The sequence below is a fragment of the Medicago sativa genome, chromosome 2 (assembly GCF_051527215.1).
Source record: "Medicago sativa cultivar Bolivia chromosome 2, Bolivia_mono, whole genome shotgun sequence".
NCBI lineage: Eukaryota > Viridiplantae > Streptophyta > Magnoliopsida > Fabales > Fabaceae > Medicago > Medicago sativa.
In genome coordinates, this window is record NC_140750.1 from 53,602,594 (window position 1) to 53,621,427 (window position 18,834).

The 18,834-nt window shown below is 32.9% G+C and overlaps 1 protein-coding gene, 1 long non-coding RNA gene and 1 pseudogene across 2 annotated transcripts; all 3 read right to left on the reverse strand.

Moving 5' to 3' along the window:
* Positions 1-2,504: 2,504 nt before the first annotated feature.
* LOC146948888 (cytochrome P450 71AU50 pseudogene) lies at positions 2,505-2,831 on the reverse strand (annotated as a pseudogene).
* A 10,614-nt stretch (positions 2,832-13,445) lies between these two features.
* LOC146948889 (cytochrome P450 71AU50-like) lies at positions 13,446-16,747 on the reverse strand. Its single transcript, XM_085748445.1, has 4 exons — positions 16,462-16,747; positions 15,934-16,370; positions 14,718-14,741; positions 13,446-13,562 (listed from the first exon to the last, which is right to left on the reverse strand). The coding sequence occupies exons 1-4, from the start codon at positions 16,745-16,747 to the stop codon at positions 13,446-13,448; spliced, it is 864 nt and encodes a 287-aa protein (XP_085604571.1).
* On the reverse strand, positions 13,678-14,562 carry LOC146948890 (uncharacterized). Its single transcript, XR_015027060.1, has 3 exons — positions 14,400-14,562; positions 13,849-13,911; positions 13,678-13,740 (listed from the first exon to the last, which is right to left on the reverse strand). It is a non-coding gene; the product is annotated as an uncharacterized LOC146948890 (long non-coding RNA).
* Positions 16,748-18,834: the final 2,087 nt, after the last annotated feature.

Genomic DNA, 18,834 nt, shown 5'->3' on the forward strand with positions numbered 1-18,834 from the left:
CATGGGTAGTAATTTTGGATTAAAATTCCAACTGAGTGATAAATGGGTAGTAATTTATTCGTTTTGATACAGCCATGCTTATAAAAAAGTACATATATCGATTTTTACTTGAATGAAAAGGTTGCAATGTTTTTAATCTTGATCTTACGCCTAAAGACAAATGACAACGATAGTCTTTGAAGTTGATGAATTTGTGATAAAATAAAGGGAATAGAAATGTGATAGTTAAGAACTCACGGATATACTCCCTCCGGTTCTTTGTATAAGAGACAAATTTGTCAACAAAAATTATCTATTAGCTTTTATGATCATTTGTGCATACAGTTACGGAGTCTTCAACCGATAACAATGATAATAGTAACAGGTCTACATGTCTTGGATCGTGAAGATACGACTAATAGACTAATTTAGCCATTCATGTTTATTTTTTTTTTATCATTATGAGATTTAACAAAGATATGAATAATGTAGTTCATTTTTATCTTTATGACTTATTTCATTACGGTCTCTTTAGTATGGTATAACTTATTTGTCATTTGGTAAGACCCGTGCATCGCACGGGTCGATGATCTAGTATTTTCTACACTTATTCTTATCCTTATTTATTAATTTTGTTAAGTCTGCAGCAACTTAACCTAATTTTTTTCCGCTCATTTGCTGTATTAGGTTAGCTCTAATTTAACCTAACAAATTCCATCTAAAAAAATGTATCGCACCAATTTCATTCTTATCAGCTTGCCTTTTTTTGACAATATTTTGTACACAATACTAGAAAAATTCATCGCACTAATTTCATGCCTTTTTTTTTACATTATTTTGTACACTTTTTTTTTAACCAATTTCATGTCTATCCTGTTGCCTTTTTTTTTTTGACAATATTTTCTACACTTATTCTAATTTATTAATTTTGTTAAGTCTGCAGCAACTTAACCTAATTTTTTCCCAAAACATATTTGTCAAAAATATTCTCAAAGCTCATGAATTAAGCTCATGAACCATATTGCGTAAAAAAAAACTTATGAACCATATTTGTTTTAAACTATTAATCAATTTGTGATTGCGTAGTTTATATTTCTCTCAATTTAAAATTATTCAGTTTTTTATAAGCGTGATTGTTGCTGCCTATTTATAATATTTGAAATTGCATCTTTAGATTTATTGTGTGAAATATTATTGATTTTATGATTGTATTTGCTTTTGGTGTATGTGAAAAGCTATACATGGATTAAAATCCCGAGCTTATGGTTGTTGCGAGATTAAAGCCTATAAAGTTAGGACAGAATCATATATGCATGAGATCAAAGTCTGTGAGTTAGCAGCATGGAAAAACAAGGCATTTTTGGATTGTCTTATTTTCGAACTTATGAAAATAGGTAATGCAGGTAAAAAGATTTTTTGTTAATTCATAAGTACTCACTAACAAAAATTGAATCTTCATAAGTTGCATTTTTTCATAAACTACCTCTACACAAAAAAGCGTGCCATCACTTTGAATTAAAGACTCTATTTCTAGACTTTTAGCCCATGGGTCTTATCGTTTGTGATTGACACCAATATAACTAATATTACATGTTTCTTTTTATTTTGGTCAAATAGTCTCATGACTTTCTAGCCACTAGACTGTTTGGCTAATATATATCACTTATTGATGTCTTTTAAAGTCGATAGGACCCGTACGTCGCACGGGTAAAAAGTTTAGTGATATTTTTATAAAGGCCAAGAGAAAGGTTAGGTATTCGGGCGAGTCTGAAGCATCCCAACTAGGTTGGCACCAAACAGAAACCCACATCCTCTACCGCCTTTCCAATACGTAATATTATTAAAAAAAAGGGAAAATTATGTACAATAGAGGGGGGACTAGGCCAAGACCCTCCAACATAAAAATAAACCGAAAAAAATAAAAGACTAGACAAGGCTACGAAAATCTAAAGTACAAATAATTTATAGCGCCAACGATTCAAGTACCCATACTCAAACATCTATCTTGAGTATCTTACAAAATGGAATAATTGCTCAACTAAAAGGAAACAAACAAAAATGATATTATGAAAATCATTTCCAGAGACATTGATTTTGAATTCAAAGCAAATAGGCTTATATGTAAAATATATTTGAGAAACAAAATCCCTTTATTTATAGAAGTCCAATCTATGAAAATTACAACTTATTTTTCTACAAATCTTGTTCAAACATAATTGTAATTTCAACTGCATTTTTTTTTAACTTGATATCCTGCCAAAAATCCAACCAATATTGAGGACCACACGTCTTCTAGCAGAGAGTCCATTTAAAGGCCGAAAAAAAAAACTTTATTCTACTAGACCACATAACCAGGATAATTCGAACTTGAGACCTTGAGGTGTATACTTTATAATCACAAACCTACCGTGTCGGGGAAACTTGTTTCTTAACCTAATCTATCAGCTAAAGACGATAAACAGGGATTGCAATTAGATGATTGGCTCTAGGCATAGTAACACCAAATGCCTCTATCTTTTTTTTGGTTACACACCAAATGCCTCTATCATGTCCAAATCACTTGGTAACATATGATTAGGCAATTTAAAATCAAAGCAATGCACAAGTTGGGCCACCACCAAACGCACCATAGTTAGACCTAATTGCAATCCAGGACAACCCCTTCTTCCAGAGCTAAATGGTATAAGCTGAAAGTCATGCCCTCCAACATCTATGCTGTTTCCTTCAAATCTCTCAGGCCAAAACTTCTCAGGGTCAGTCCAAAAATTTTGATCTCGCATAATTGCCCATGCATTCACAATGATCATTGAGTTTTTAGGAATAAAAAATTCTCCAACAGTGCAATCTTCCATGGATTGGTGTGGTACTAATAGGGGTACCACTGGATGAATCCTTAGGCTTTCTTTTATAACCATGTTCAAATACTCCAACTTGTCCAAATCTGATTCCTCCACTTTTCTATGATGAAAGTCATGGATCCATAGATACAAATTATAGCATATCATCAGTAACAAAAGAAGGAACAAGAAATTGTATACCTTTGAATTAGGTTGATGAAGAATAAACGTAGACAACCCCGACAACTATGAGAGGGATAACTACCCTCATTCCGTCTAACTTTATGTTTTCACAACACTGTTCAGAATAATTAACCGTCTAATGGGATGACTTTTAAATAGCCAAACGGCTGAGGGCAGGGACCTCTCATTGGGCTTATCTAAATGGTCCAACCCATCACGGTCCATTTAGTAACAATAGCCCAATCACACATATTCATCAACTAATTAGTGCTTAACACAATAGACCATAATTTATATTATAAGATTAACTTATAATAATTGATTATTGTCAGTCCATAATTGATTAATTAAATAATTAATCCAACAGTCTCCCACTTGGATGACAATACTCAATCACTAAAGAATATAAAATTTCATTTGTCATAAAGAATTTGGTCAAAGCACTAATCAATCAAAAGAGAAGTGAGCTTTAATGCTGCAGAAATTGAATCCGATAGGGAAAACAAATCATACAGATCAAATACTCATTTTTCTAGCAAATGATGAATTTATAGTGACACGTTTGAATTAAAAAGAATGTGTCACTAAAGAATAACCCAAGCATTTTAAAAATGCTATAACAAACTCTCACTAACCCAAAATAACATAGACTTAATCAAATCATTACGAGTTACAATACTCATGTATATAAGTCTGTGGTTAGTGGTTCTGCCAATGAGTTTTCAATATTAAGAGAGTGTAATTACATATAGTCAAAATCAATAAATGTTCTACGACATTCAATTAATCCAAGTTTTATAAAAAATGTGACTATGAAAATCCATAAAAGCAAAATAGGAAATTCAAGAATCCCCAAATTGGATTAACATAGACACTTAGTTTAAAGAAAAATGTGGATTAATGTGGCCACTAAAATGTCAATAACAAAAGAACATTTATGATTATCTCAAATTATAAGTACCACAAGAACACAATATCATACTCGATAGGAGTATTGATATTATACATTGTACTTACTATTTATGACCTCAAAAATGTGGAATGTTGGTAAAACAGAAGCACAATGTGTATTTGCATGCCAAGAAGTTATTGTGCATATTCCAACAAAATTGACTTAAGCATCCAATTATGATGCTCATTGAGATTGATAGAATTTTAATATATATCTCAATATAATAGAATGAGACTAAAGTTTAAAGTCTCTTAAGCTTTGCCATATTTTATAGTGTGCACAAGAGTACATGACAATGACGTGAATTTTATATTGTATTTATACAATATTGTGTACACATTTCTCTTGATCTCACGTATATATAAACAAGAGTGAGATTTCTCATTTGAGCTCATAGTATATAATGTTGTGTACACACTCCCACTGATCCCACATATATATAAACAAGAGTAAGTGGGATTCTCATTAGTGATCACTGATATAAAAATATTATAATAATGTAATATTCAATAGTGGGATACTTAATTGCTAGTGCAAGATTATCAACATAAGTGGTTATATAATTTTAACTAATAGAGTTTCAAGAACTCAACCACATATTTTGCACATGAGTATAGCAGAATTATTAACACAAGTGGTAACTTAATGATAGTATGAAACTCCATGAATGTATAATTTATCATCAATGGCAGATATTATCAAGAATTGAGTTTCATAGTTAACCACGTATTCTGCATTTAGAATTAAGGAGAATGTAAATTTTAATTCAAGAATTTTATAACACAAGATCTCCTTTTCACAATTAAAATTTCAAAGAATATAGTAGCCTTTATGTGATTGAGTATGATGATTATATAAAAGGTTTATCATCATATGAGTGAGATAAGTCTCTAGTATTATAAAATAAGATATGAGACTCTATTCATAATTTTAGTAACTCACTCAAAATTCAAATGCTACAATTATACTTACACACATTTGAGAAAAGATTAGGTTACACGCAGCGGAAGTACACAAGACTTATATTTTATTATTACTGAGGATATAAGAGAAAATAGTCATAAGCTTCCATAAGTATTAAAGAATAGCAATAATATAGAATATGTCAAAATACAGTAAAATGGTAAAATAAAATATTTCAAATATACCATTTATAATTGTTTAGAATAGTGGTATAAATAAATTTTTCTCAAGAGAGTTGTTAAGAATTTTAGGATTTTGACATATTGCTTTTACAAAATAAGTTTACAATAATATAAAAGGATATGGAAGTGTAAATAATTTATGAGAATAATAATTTATGAGAAAAGACTATAATTAGTATCCTCAATATAAGTCTCTACAATAATTTTATATTTAGAGTTATGAAACAAATAATATATTTGTTTATAAGATATAGTTAACTGACATGTAGAATTTTCCTCGCTTGTTGAAGAATTATATGTTCTCCACTTAGAGAGAATGATAGTTAAACTAATAAGGTATTTTTCTTACCCACAAAAGGATGATTATGTTAAGTAATGTCATACCGATAGGGTATGTCCATCACGTTACACAATACATAGCAAGGATTCTCCCACTTGATAGAGAATAGATAATGATAGTTGAATTAAAAGTTTGAAAGATATTTTAAATAAAATATTTAACTATTTTTCTATCACAGAATGATATGTTAAGTAACGTCACACCGATAGGGTATGTCCGTCACTCACATAACAAAGGGATAGTAGCAATCCAATCACATTTAGGTAGAAATTTAATTCAAAATATAATAATATTGGATTGCAAAATTTATACAATTTTCTACATGTCTTTTAATAGAGTAACTTACTTATTGTAATCTCATTCAAGAACCTTAAGGATAATAATAAGTAAGAACTATATCATCACAATATACAATTCTTATGTCTCAAAATTTAAAAATCGATAGAGTATTATAATTGACATAAGTATAAACATTTTAGGTACATTGAATAATAACAATTATATTAATAACAACATACCGATAGGGTATGACTGTTACCAATATAATGCTAATCTATTTAACAAAATTCGCATAATTGTACCCACGATAGGTGAGATTACAATTATACAAATAAATAATTTTTATGCTTAAGAGAATATGATACAATAATATCACGCATAAACAATTGTACTTAATTTACTCAACTTCGGTCATATTCAAAAGATAGAAAAATGTGCTTAACAATATTTTAAATTAGCACGTCATAAATATGACTTTAGAATTTCATTTATATGAAGTAGTATAATAACAAAAGGTATTATTTGGAATAGAAGTGTGTCTAGTTTTCTAATTTATCCAGAATAGAACTCTTAGAATAAAATTTTTCAATACTCCCACTATAAATTAGAAAGAACACAAATAAAATGGAGTATTATAGTAAGAAAATAGTATATAACAATAGAGTTTTGTTTAGAATATTCTGAAAAAGGATTTCACTTCTATATAGGATATCATAATTGCACAACAAAAGAGAAGAAAGACTAAATTTCTTCATATGTGCAATAATAAGCAATAAGGCACTAGAGGATAAAATAATTAAATCACAACTAACCTCGGAGAGTGTGACATCCATCCTTATACTTAGAGCCAATGACTTTTGATGACTTAAGGAGAATATCTTATAATATAGTCATCTCAAAATAATCATGAATAGAGAATAAGTCATTATAACTAAACATATATGAGACTCTAATTAAAAATCAATATGATTTATATAAGAATTCAGATGTAAGGATGATACATATTTCAAAAATTGCCTCAATTCTTAATAAGTTGTTTTGATAATAGTTAACAGATAAACAACAAGGAGGCTTACAAATTTTAATTCATCATTAGTATTTTAGCATAAAAAAAATGCAACCACGCCTCATTCATAGTTCAACATAATTGTGATCCAAATATTTAATTGCGACAAGATACATAATTATATAGTTAATGATGTTTGTCACAAAATTTAGAGTTATAAACTACGGGTCTAGATTAGAGAGTATAATAGAAAGCATAATGTATATTAAAGAGAAATATGTCAATTAATATAAATGGCATATATATACAACTCATTATACTCATTTTCAAAACAAAATATTATGAGGACCCTTCAAAACAATTTGTGACAAGAATCAAAGACAAGTGTCCTAGTTTAAATATGTCGCCAAAAGAATGATCAATTAGTGAACTTTGGATCTTTATGCTAAGACAATATGAATTCAAGAATATCTTACATTAGAATATTTATAATGCCAAGAATATTTAAAATCGTAAAATTTAAATTAACTATACTTGGCATTAAAATTAACAAAATTGAGCCTTCTATAAATTCACAATAGTAAATATAAGAGAGAATTTTCAAAAACAGTTTAAGCTCAAATATTGAGAATACATGATTTGAAATAAATTATTCTCAATTTAATTGATATATGATCTTTACAAGATTTGACAAAATTTTGAAATCCATGCATCAAAAAATACAATATCAACAATTCTAAAAAATATATATTAGTTTATACAAGATATTTGAGACAAGAATATAAGACTGAGTCTAAAGATTCTTCACAATACTAACACTTTAAAAGAATAATTTACATAAGTGTTATATTTTAGACTCAAATCTAAAGAATGCATGATTTAAAAGAACATATGATTCTCATATTAGTATACATCAAATATTTAGAGATCTCATAAACTAATTTAAATCCCAGATCTTAAGGGTATAGACTAAATCAAATCTTCTAAATATTTTGGATACAAAAGAAATTGAAAAATTATCCCTAAATAATGGAGTATTTACTTAAATTTTGGGATGAACAATTCTTCATTGACACATTTATTTAGAGAGAATTTAAATTTTCTAAGTGTCATAACAGAATATGAAATGTTCATAAAATCTTCACACAAATTTTTGAAAATATAATATTTTAGAATAAATTTAATCATCCCCATGTAAAATTTAATCATCAAAGGTTTAAGCACGTTAACCTAATATCACTAACAAACGATTATCCATTCCTAGACTAACCATGTTTATTAGAACAATTCAATTAGGTCTAAGTCGAAAGCTATGGTCAGTAGTCATTCGATCTCACAAAATCATGTTTATATTTGATCAGGATATAAAAAGCAGTAAGAACAATTGAATTGAATGAAAACTAGAATATCATTAATAAGTAATAGAGTTTCACAGCAACATATGATCAATTAGGGTTACATAGGTTCATCTCCGACCTAATCTCTAAGAGATTTAGCTACTCATAATCGAGTTTACAAATAGCATAATCAATGAAAGAATTAAAACATACATAAACTGGGTTAGAGATGATGAAATCCTCTCCGCTGCAGCCTTCTGGGTGTTAAAATCGCACTTTCGTTCTCCAAAATCGTAACCCTTGTTCTTCAGGATTAGTGCAGTATTTATAGAAGTCATGGGCCTGACCCATCAAAATCGCGCCGCGCCTTGTTAATTGGCGTGCCGCGATTTCCCTCAAACAGGGAGGATGTAATTTTGCTTCAAAAATCGCAGCACGGCTTGAAATTGGCGTGGCGCGATTTCCTTCGAACAGACTTCAATATTTAAGCTTTTTGCACTCCAGAACAGTATAAATTGCATGAGAACTCTATCAAAATGTCACAATAAGTCCTAAAAATTACGTAATGACAGCATGTCATCACAACCCCAAACTTAAACCATTCCTTGTCCTCAAGGAATTTGCTTGCAACAGTGACAAACGACAGTAAAATAACAGTTACCTGACAAAACGATAGTACCCAAAAGTTCATTCTCCTTCTAGCTAAAGATGAGCTAGTTTGACTTGTTCGCATCCACCAATTCACAACTCCTCGCATCAAATTGAAACAGGGTTCTACCAGTCGACATGCAAGTCTACATATTACCATACGCTTGAAAAGTTTCTAAACATCAATCAAAGTCAATATCATTACACACTTTTGAGGTCTTTAGGGTTATAACGGGACTTAGGTGAAAGGTGGGATATATTTGGATAAGTAGGCTACACAAAGTTTGAGTTAGGCATTCCTACGGAAGTTAAAGCACAAAATTCAATCCTTTAATCATTCACCTTGTGGAAATACAATCAATGCAAAGGTACTAGAGAACATTTTTAACATTTAGGGACAATCGAGTTTGAAGTTACTCGGATTTTCAATGTTTTGTCCCTTTTTCATCATTCATTTTTTTTTTTTGATACACCATTTTTGTGTATATATTGCATGACAATTTCATATTTCTTTCATTTTTTTGTTCTCTTATTCTCTAGTACCCCCACCCCAAACTTAGTTGGTTGCAAATTCCAATAGCAACCCCAAACTTAATCTTTAGCAACATTCTACAATGCCTTAACTCAGAAAATACATTAAGGGACAAGTCCTAAAAGTCTCTAGGCTTGTAATGTAGTTTGTCACCGAACAAAAAGTTCTAATCCTACCGGCTCACAATTGGTTAAGAAAGGATAAATTTAACAAATTAAAACAGGGTAGGCTTCAAAAAGGCTCACAGGACCAAGCACTTTTGCCTCAGTGTGTAATTGACAAAGACCAATCAATAAATAGAGAAACAATGCAAGTTCTAGAAATGTAGTTGCATGGAAAACTAATCTAAATATAAGTAAATTGAAAAACAAGATTTGGCAATGAACCTTATGGCTGAGATTTCTGGGAGTATGTGACTACCTAGCAACGCCGTACACTTCGCCTTTGAATCAAGTCACCCCTCCTTTAGAACTTTTGGAATACCGTTTCATCAAACAACTGTTACTAAACTGGAATAGGTCACATGAAACAAAACAAATTCATTAATAATAAACAAGTGCAGGAGTAATTACAATAGGGAAATAAGTTCAATGGACTTCGACATAAAAAGAAAATAAAGAAAATACATCAAAAGAAAAATGACTGAAAATAAAATACAAAGCAGAAAATGCTAATCCATCAGTAGATCAGCCCATGTTCACATTATCATCCGAGTGTCCAGCCCCCGGTGTCCTCAATCCTTCAAAGATGTCATCCCCTTGATCTTGCTCGGTGGCATTGAAATCGTCAGTGATTTCCCTCCTCAGTTTCTCAACCCAACACTCCTCCGGCGGTTGAACATTCAGCAATGCATTAAGGGCTTCAGGGCTGAAATCAATGATCTTGCCCCAAACAAAAGATTGAAAGGGTGTATCGGAAACCCGTGCATTTGCAAAGAATTTGACGATCACGGTTTTGTTGTTCGCTTCATCGATCATCTCATTCAACTTCGTCCACCCTCTCCTTCGTAACTCAGCCTCAAAGAACGGATAATTCACAAGCCTTGTGAAGTCAAACTTTCTCTCCCCCACAACTTCAAAACTTTTCATTGATTGGTGGAACTCTTGGGATTGGTCATTGATGAAATGAATGGCGTTTTCTGGTGGTTCGGATGCGGCACGAGGGCGTTTGGATTTGCTTGTAGATGGCTTGGGGTTCGTGGCTTTCTTTGAGCGGGTGTTTCGTTGGTTAGAGGCCATTTGTGGTTTAGGAAGATGGTGAAAGGGAAGTTTTGTGAAGTTTGGGCAAGTTGGGAATGATTGTGGTTTGATGGTGGTTTGGATTGATGAATTTGTGATAGGATTATGATTTGATGATGTTCAGGAAGTGAATAAGGAGATGAATATGAGAAAAATTCGTGAATGGGAAGTTTAGGGAAGTTTTGGTAGAGAAAGGTAGGAAGAATGGAATGGGAAAAATGGTGGAAAAGCTGGGTTTTTATAGACTGGTAGGCAAAATCGCGGCACGCCATATAACAAGGCGCGGTGCGATTTTGATCAAACAGGGAGCATGCTTTGCTTCCTCAGGCCAAAAATTTTGTTTTCTTGAAAAATGCCTGAGTTCATTGAATTTTTGAAAAACTTTTGAGGAAAGAATCATGCAAGACATCAGTACCTTGCATGATTTTCTTTGCAGGAGGTATACTTGAACAATTTTTTAAAACTTTCCTGCCTCGTATTAAAAAGAAAAGAAAAATATTTTTGTATTTTTGTATTTGAAAGCAATAAAATCATACCTGAAAAATAAATAGTGGGTTGCCTCCCACCAAGCGCTTTCTTTTACGTCATTGAGCTTGACGCTTCAACCACTGTTAGGGTGGCAAATATGTCAGAAAGAACACATCATCCTTCTTCTTCCTCTTGTTTGGTAGGAATTCCATGAATTTGTAACAAAGAAGTAGATGCTCCCATGCTCTCACTGTTAAACCTTTAGAGTTTAAGCTCTCCCACCGTAAAGAAGGACGTGCATCCATCTGCACACGAGTGATTTCCTCAACCTCCGTTGGTTCAGACTTCGGGAAAATATCAACACTCCTCACTTTGGGTTTTTCTTCCACCTCAACCTTGTGACACTCACTCTTCATCTGAACCAGCTTCCTCTGAGACTCATGTGCTTTCTCAACAAGATCACCACACTGAACATCAAACTTCTCAAATGAAACTTGATTTGACACCAAGAAATCATCTAAAATATTCTGAAGTTGAGTATTGTAATCGATGTTGATCACCTCTTTGTTCCCTTCACCATCACTACCTGGTTGATTCGCCTCATAACGACCACAACTCGAGATTTTGTTGTCTAAAATTTTGATCTTAAAAGATAGCATATATTTTTCATACTGCAACTTAGCAATCTCTTCTGTGTCATAGAGGAGTAACCTGTCTATCATAGCTGCAAAACTTGGATAAACTTTTCAGTAGCACAGTACAATGAGAAGAAAACAAAGAGCATAATATTTTTTTTTATATAAATATATATACAAAAATATAAAAGACAGAAATCCTAAATAATAACGTAATTGCCTTGTTGAAATAATTCAACAGTCCCCGGCAGCGGCGCCAAAAACTTGATAGACGATTGGCAAGTGTACCAATAACTATCGAAGTAGTAAAAATATCGTTCCCACAAGGACTGTTTTTAACTTCAATAATTCAATTGCGTTATATAATTAGGATGTATAAAAGTTATATTTGGTTTGCCACTAGGCAGTAGATTTGGTTTGATTTTAAGAAATCAAATAAAAAAGTAAAGATTTGATTAAGAAAATAGGAGAGAGATGAGATCAGGTCTTCGAATCCTCTATGTTTCCCCTAATTGGTTACTGCACCTATTATTACTAATGATTATCTAGTTTCACGATAGTTAACAAATTAGCCCTAATCAATCCCTTGAGTTAGGACCCTCTTTTTAAACTACAGCCCCTAATTCCTTAGGTGGTCTAATAATCATCAAAGGTTTAAGCACGTTAACCTAATATCACTAACAAACGATTATCCATTCCTAGACTAACCATGTTTATTAGAACAATTCAATTAGGTCTAAGTCGAAAGCTATGGTCAGTAGTCATTCGATCTCACAAAATCATGTTTATATTTGATCAGGATATAAAAAGCAGTAAGAACAATTGAATTGAATGAAAACTAGAATATCATTAATAAGTAATAGAGTTTCACAGCAACATATGATCAATTAGGGTTACATAGGTTCATCTCCGACCTAATCTCTAAGAGATTTAGCTACTCATAATCGAGTTTACAAATAGCATAATCAATGAAAGAATTAAAACATACATAAACTGGGTTAGAGATGATGAAATCCTCTCCGCTGCAGCCTTCTGGGTGTTAAAATCGCACTTTCGTTCTCCAAAATCGTAACCCTTGTTCTTCAGGATTAGTGCAGTATTTATAGAAGTCATGGGCCTGACCCATCAAAATCGCGCCGCGCCTTGTTAATTGGCGTGCCGCGATTTCCCTCAAACAGGGAGGATGTAATTTTGCTTCAAAAATCGCAGCACGGCTTGAAATTGGCGTGGCGCGATTTCCTTCGAACAGACTTCAATATTTAAGCTTTTTGCACTCCAGAACAGTATAAATTGCATGAGAACTCTATCAAAATGTCACAATAAGTCCTAAAAATTACGTAATGACAGCATGTCATCAAGAATCATCGATCTACGACAGTAAATAACAAAATAGGATCGGTGTTGTGATTTAACAATAGCCATAAAATGTATCTAGTAGGCTCTGATACCAATTGATGAAAGTCATGGATCCATAGATACAAATTATAGCATATCATCAGTAACAAAAGAAGGAACAAGAAATTGTGTACCTTTGAATTAGGTTGATGAAGAATAAACGTAGACAACCCCGACAACTATGAGAGGGATAACTACCCTCATTCCGTCTAACTTTATGTTTTCACAACACTGTTCAGAATAATTAACCGTCTAATGGGATGACTTTTAAATAGCTAAACGGCTGAGGGCAGGGACCTCTCATTGGGCTTATCTAAATGGTCCAACCTATCACGGTCCATTTAGTAACAATAGCCCAATCACACATATTCATCAACTAATTAGTGCTTAACACAATAGACCATAATTTATATTATAAGATTAACTTATAATAATTGATTATTGTCAATCCATAATTGATTAATTAAATAATTAATCCAACATTCTATTCATACCCACCACTGTTTCCAACTCTTTTTGCACCTTTTTCATCACTTTTGGATTTTTTAATAGCTCTGAAATTGTCCACTCAATTGATGTTGCAGAAGTATCCATTGCAGGGCCGTCCCTGAGAATTCGGAGGCTCGGCTCAGGGAATGAAAAGAGGCCAGTGATAAAATCAAAACGTATTTTTTTTATACTAGTGAACAGAGAAAGCACAGCTAACCTGTTTTTCCCTCATAAGATCAGCATGTTTATCAGCAGGGATTTGCTCCCATCTCAAAACCTACAAGGATAGATTTCAATAGGATGTGACAAAAGTTCCAATTTCCCCTATCCTCTTATCTAAAAATTGAAACCATGTTTGGCCTTAGCTACAAGTAAAGGCACTTACATATTGAGCATACTGCATTGCTTCATCACAGCTTAAGCAGGACTTTAGAGAATTCAACAAATCCTGAAATTGCAATTACAAATAAGGTATTTGAAATGATTAATGATCAATTACCATACAGGAAGGATCCAAAGACAATAAACCAGCTGAAAAAAATACAAGAAAACAGTACAGAGGCCAAAAGAAAACACCCAAAAAACCAGAACAGCACCCCACCAACAAGCCACGCAGCTACTGTTCAGACAGAAAACACAACAACAACAGAGGAACAGCCACGTACTAAGCCAACAAAAACACCAAGACAAGGCCGAAAAAACCACAAGCACCGCACCCTTATCTCATGAGGCACATATATGATATATAAATTAAATTATACAAACTCCCAAAACAGTAAATATGCAGAAATCAATTATTACTAATTCTGTTAATAATCAACCAAATCTCTATCAATCTCTATTTTAGCAATTTCAACATTCAACAAAAATCATCCAATTTCATGAAAGGAAGTAAAATAAATCAATGAAAGAGAGGTTATTTACTTAAGCACTTACCAAACAGTGTTGTTTACTTGGTTTGGAAAAGGAGAATCAGTGAATCAGTGATTTGGTGTGAAGGAAGAAGAAGAAGAAGGAAAGCCTTGATGATGGATTGATGGACGATGGTGAATCAGTGATGATGAAGAAATCGGTGATGGAATGGAGGAAGTGAAACACGTGAAACGTTAAAGAAGAAGAATGAGAACGCGCTTTAGAATAATTTTTTTTATTGGAGTGCAGTATAGTAGTGGGTATTAAAAAAAATATTGAGGCCCATGCCTGGGGGAGGCCCAGCTATGTTGAGCTGTTTGCACCCCCCCAAGGCCGGCCCTGATCCATTGCACCTATCAACATATCCTATGTATGCAAAAAAATTGACCAGCAAAATACTATAAAAATTATTAATGGTAAGAAAAAAAAATCAAGGAATACTCAGTCCCCAACAAGAAGACTAAATTGAGTTATAACCTTTGAATACAATCTAACCGGTTAACACATCATTCCTAAAATAGACAACTCATTTAACATCTTGTTTGATCTCATTCTCTCTATTCATATCACATTACTCTTTATATTCATATCACATTACTCATTTAGCTAAACTCTTGGCTTTTCTGTGTCTGTTTAGGTCATGGTTTGGGAATGATCCCAGGGGTTTTATTTATAGTCTTTGTAGCTCCTTTTGGTCGCAACAACTAGGGAACCTCCTTTCTGAGCCTTACCTTATTAGTTCCCATATGTACACGGACGCATAAGGCTTATCCTTACCCATGTATGCCCTGAATCCTCGAACTTAACCGTTGTGCTTGGATTATGGGGTAAGGGGCTCCTACGTGCAGCGTCAGCCTCAATGTCGCCCTTATCCTTAATATTTATTCTTATCCTAAGTGAGTATACTTTTTGGTCCACTCTCTGAAAGAATATATGTCCTCAACATTACCCTAAACGTGTAAAAAGTCAACAGTGTGACAAGTCTTTGCAAAAATCATGCGAAGAACCAAAACAATTGTCAAAATATATATGGCCTTGAGGCGTAAATCATCCGTACATAAACCACTTATAAGCAAAGGATGACCAAACAATATAATTATCACTCACTACTAAGATCATATACCCTATGAGTTCAGGATTGCAATATAAAGTGTGTACTATTGTGTATGAAATAACAGATATCTCGATAAAATTTGTAGCTAAATTTCTCCTATAATTATGACTTCTACGAAGAAAGAAATAGAGATGGGATATTTTGAGATGAAATGATGCATTACTTGTAACTAGAAGCTACTATGTTATGGAAACATGTAACCTTTAAACAAAAATAGGACAAAACTTACGTGCATTTCCTTAAGTGTTTTCGTATGGTTTTTGACATAAAATCCACTTTTAGTGATTGTAACAAACTTTGAGAAAATTGTGGATTTAAAAAATGATTGAAAGTTATGTTATGAGAATTTTATGTGAAGAACCACACAAAAATGCACCAATTTTTGTCCAGAAAAATATTAATAACAAAACATGATGAAAATTAAGGTGAACTATGTGCTCTTACCATCATTATGGCTTTAATATTGGACCTTTCAATACGGTATTCAGATTGTTCAGTACCAACAAAACCCAACATGACATCTACAAAATCCTTGGTCTTGTCATCATCTTTGTGTTGAGAATGGACATGCTCCTCAATAATTTTCTCCAAAAACTCATCAAAAGTTATGCTAATTGCTTTCATGCGATTACTTAGCCCCTTTAGATCAAGTGCTCCAATGTAAGGAATATAATCAGAAATGTTAGGAGTTGCTGCTAAATTCATTAGCTCTTGCACTACAGCTTTGAATCCCTTCTCATACATTCCCTTGTCCAAATAATTCTTCCCAAAAACCATTCTACAAGTCATATCAGCAGTGAGTGTAGAAACCTTGGCACTTATATCAACAGTTGTTCCATCATTGGCTGCTTCTCTCAAAAACTTGATCAATAGGTCAAGCTCTTTGTTCCCTCATGCTTCTAAAACTGTTGATTTTGGAATGGCTCAACAACTCTAATGTGCACATCTTGCGTATGTTTCGCCAATACGAACCGTATACACTGAAGCTCACGTCCATCTGATTATAAAACATGAGTTTTCCTGCCTCAGAAGGTGGTCTACTAGCAAAGACAACATCATGAGTCTTGAGGAAGAGTTCAGCAGCTTGAGGTGAAGAAACAACTATGGTTGGTTTTAAACCTAAGCGCAAGTACATGATTGGTCCATATTTTTGGGATAGTTTGTGTAGATCAAGATGAGGGTTTGCCCCTAACTTGAGAAGGCTACCCAAAATTGGTAACCCTTTTGGACCTGGAGGCAATCTCTTTACTTTATTCATGTTTCGCCATTGCCAAAGAAAAGGAAGAGAAACAAGGAATATTGCTATACAAATCAAAATCATGATAGCTATTTTGAAAAAAGTATGTCTCTGCTTCCAGGTGCCAAAAGCAATCTTCCTAATACAGAACCAATTATGAGGTTATATAATATAATCAAACTAATGAAAGCAACTTTTTTAAGTCAACTCGTGTATGTTTCATAAAATTGAATTATTTTTATAGCCACCATTTATTTATTTAATACTACCTCCGTCCCGGTATAATTGACCTACTTTGGTTTTTCACACAGATTAAGAAAAGTGTATAAATAAAGGGAAAAGTGGAATATATTGTATTGGGAATGATAAAAGTAGTATTATTTAGTGTTATATTGTATTGAGAATGATGAAAGTTGTATTGAAAATTGAAATGGATCAGTTATTTTGGGACACTTTTTTTTAGAAAATAGGTCAGTTATTCCGGGACGGAGGGAGTACAAATTTTTGGAGACTTTATTACGTCACACACATCATTTAATTATTTTAAAATGCATATGGGAATGGGTGGGTAGTAATTTTTTGTTTACATGAGTAGGTAGTAATTGGGGTTAGAAGTTACTCCTCCGTAGTATCCATTTGATTTTATTTTTTTCTTAAATGTACATCACTTTTCAAATTATTAGATGTATTTATTACTCCCTCCGTCCCTTAATGTAACCCCCCTTTGCATTTTTCACATTTCTTAAGAAAAGTTGTCAGTGTAATTAATGTGTCTGTTTTGTGTATTAATATTACCAAATTGTCCTTTGTTTGTATGTGTATTAAATTTGACTATTCATATTTGAAGACAAGTTAGTAATATTAATTAGGGGCATGTTTAGGAAAAAAGTAATAAATGCATCTAGTAATTTGAAAATGGGGTTACATTTAGGGACAAAAATAAAATCAAATGGGTGGTTACATTAAGGGACGGAGGGAGTATTTTTTTCTAAACATACCTTAATTAATACTATTAACTTGTCTTGAAATATGAAAAGTCAAATTTAATACACATACAAACAAAGTACAATTTGATAATATTAACACAAAATAAACACATTAATTGCACTAACAATTTTTTTTAAGAAATGTGCAAAATACAAAAGGTGCTTAGATATAGGGACGGATTGATTAAATTGGAGGGGTCGTTTGTTAGTTTGGTAGGAGAGTTATATGGATTCTTTGTTGGCGGCCTTAAATTGCATTCAATCTAATGAATGTTGATGATGGGTATTAGGTGGTATAGTCAAAGCCACTTTGACCGTACATCAATGTTCACAATTATTGAAGGTGTTGTACACTTCTTTGTCGGTTGGCGCAAATTTGTGTGATTTATTGGAATTTCTGTAAGATTTATGCTCCTTATAGGTAGGCAAAATTTCTGTAAGATTTATGCTCCTTATAGGTAGGCAAATTTTTTTTTTTGGCAATTGTTTTTAGGCCGTCTACCTATAAGGAGAATTTTGTCAAAAAGAGGATCTTTGGTAGTGATCTAACATGATCAACAAAATGGTATCCGGTGCGATGAGTTTGTTTTGTGTGGATGTTTGGAACAGAGGAGTGGTGTACTTATAGGAACTCCGACGCTGAAGTCAATATTATGAGCAAGGGTGGGGTGGTTTGGGATAGAATGAATCATACTTTAGAGGATGCAAATGTTCATTTTATATAGTGGAGGTGCAGATTGCCGATGATATGGCTTAGGTAGTCGTTGCTCGACGGTTATGGATGGCAGGATCCTTAATATTTTGAAGATGATTGAAGCGGTAATGATTCAATGATTGAATCATCGTTTCGTATTGCTGCGAGCACACAACCTCGTGATGAGATGGTGTGAATAACGTGATTGGTCCAAAGGGAATTAGGCCTAGTTTTGTGCCTTGGACTACGAGCAAAGGCTTTTTTTTTTTTTTTGAAGGAACGAGCAAAGGCTTTTGACAACTCCTTTTAGAAAAATGAAGGTTCGCAGTGATGTGAGGTGTTGTTAGCTCGGTAAGTGGGACAATATGCATGTCCCCATGTCTTTGACATTTGATGCATTTTGCAACATATTATTTTGCATCTTGTTG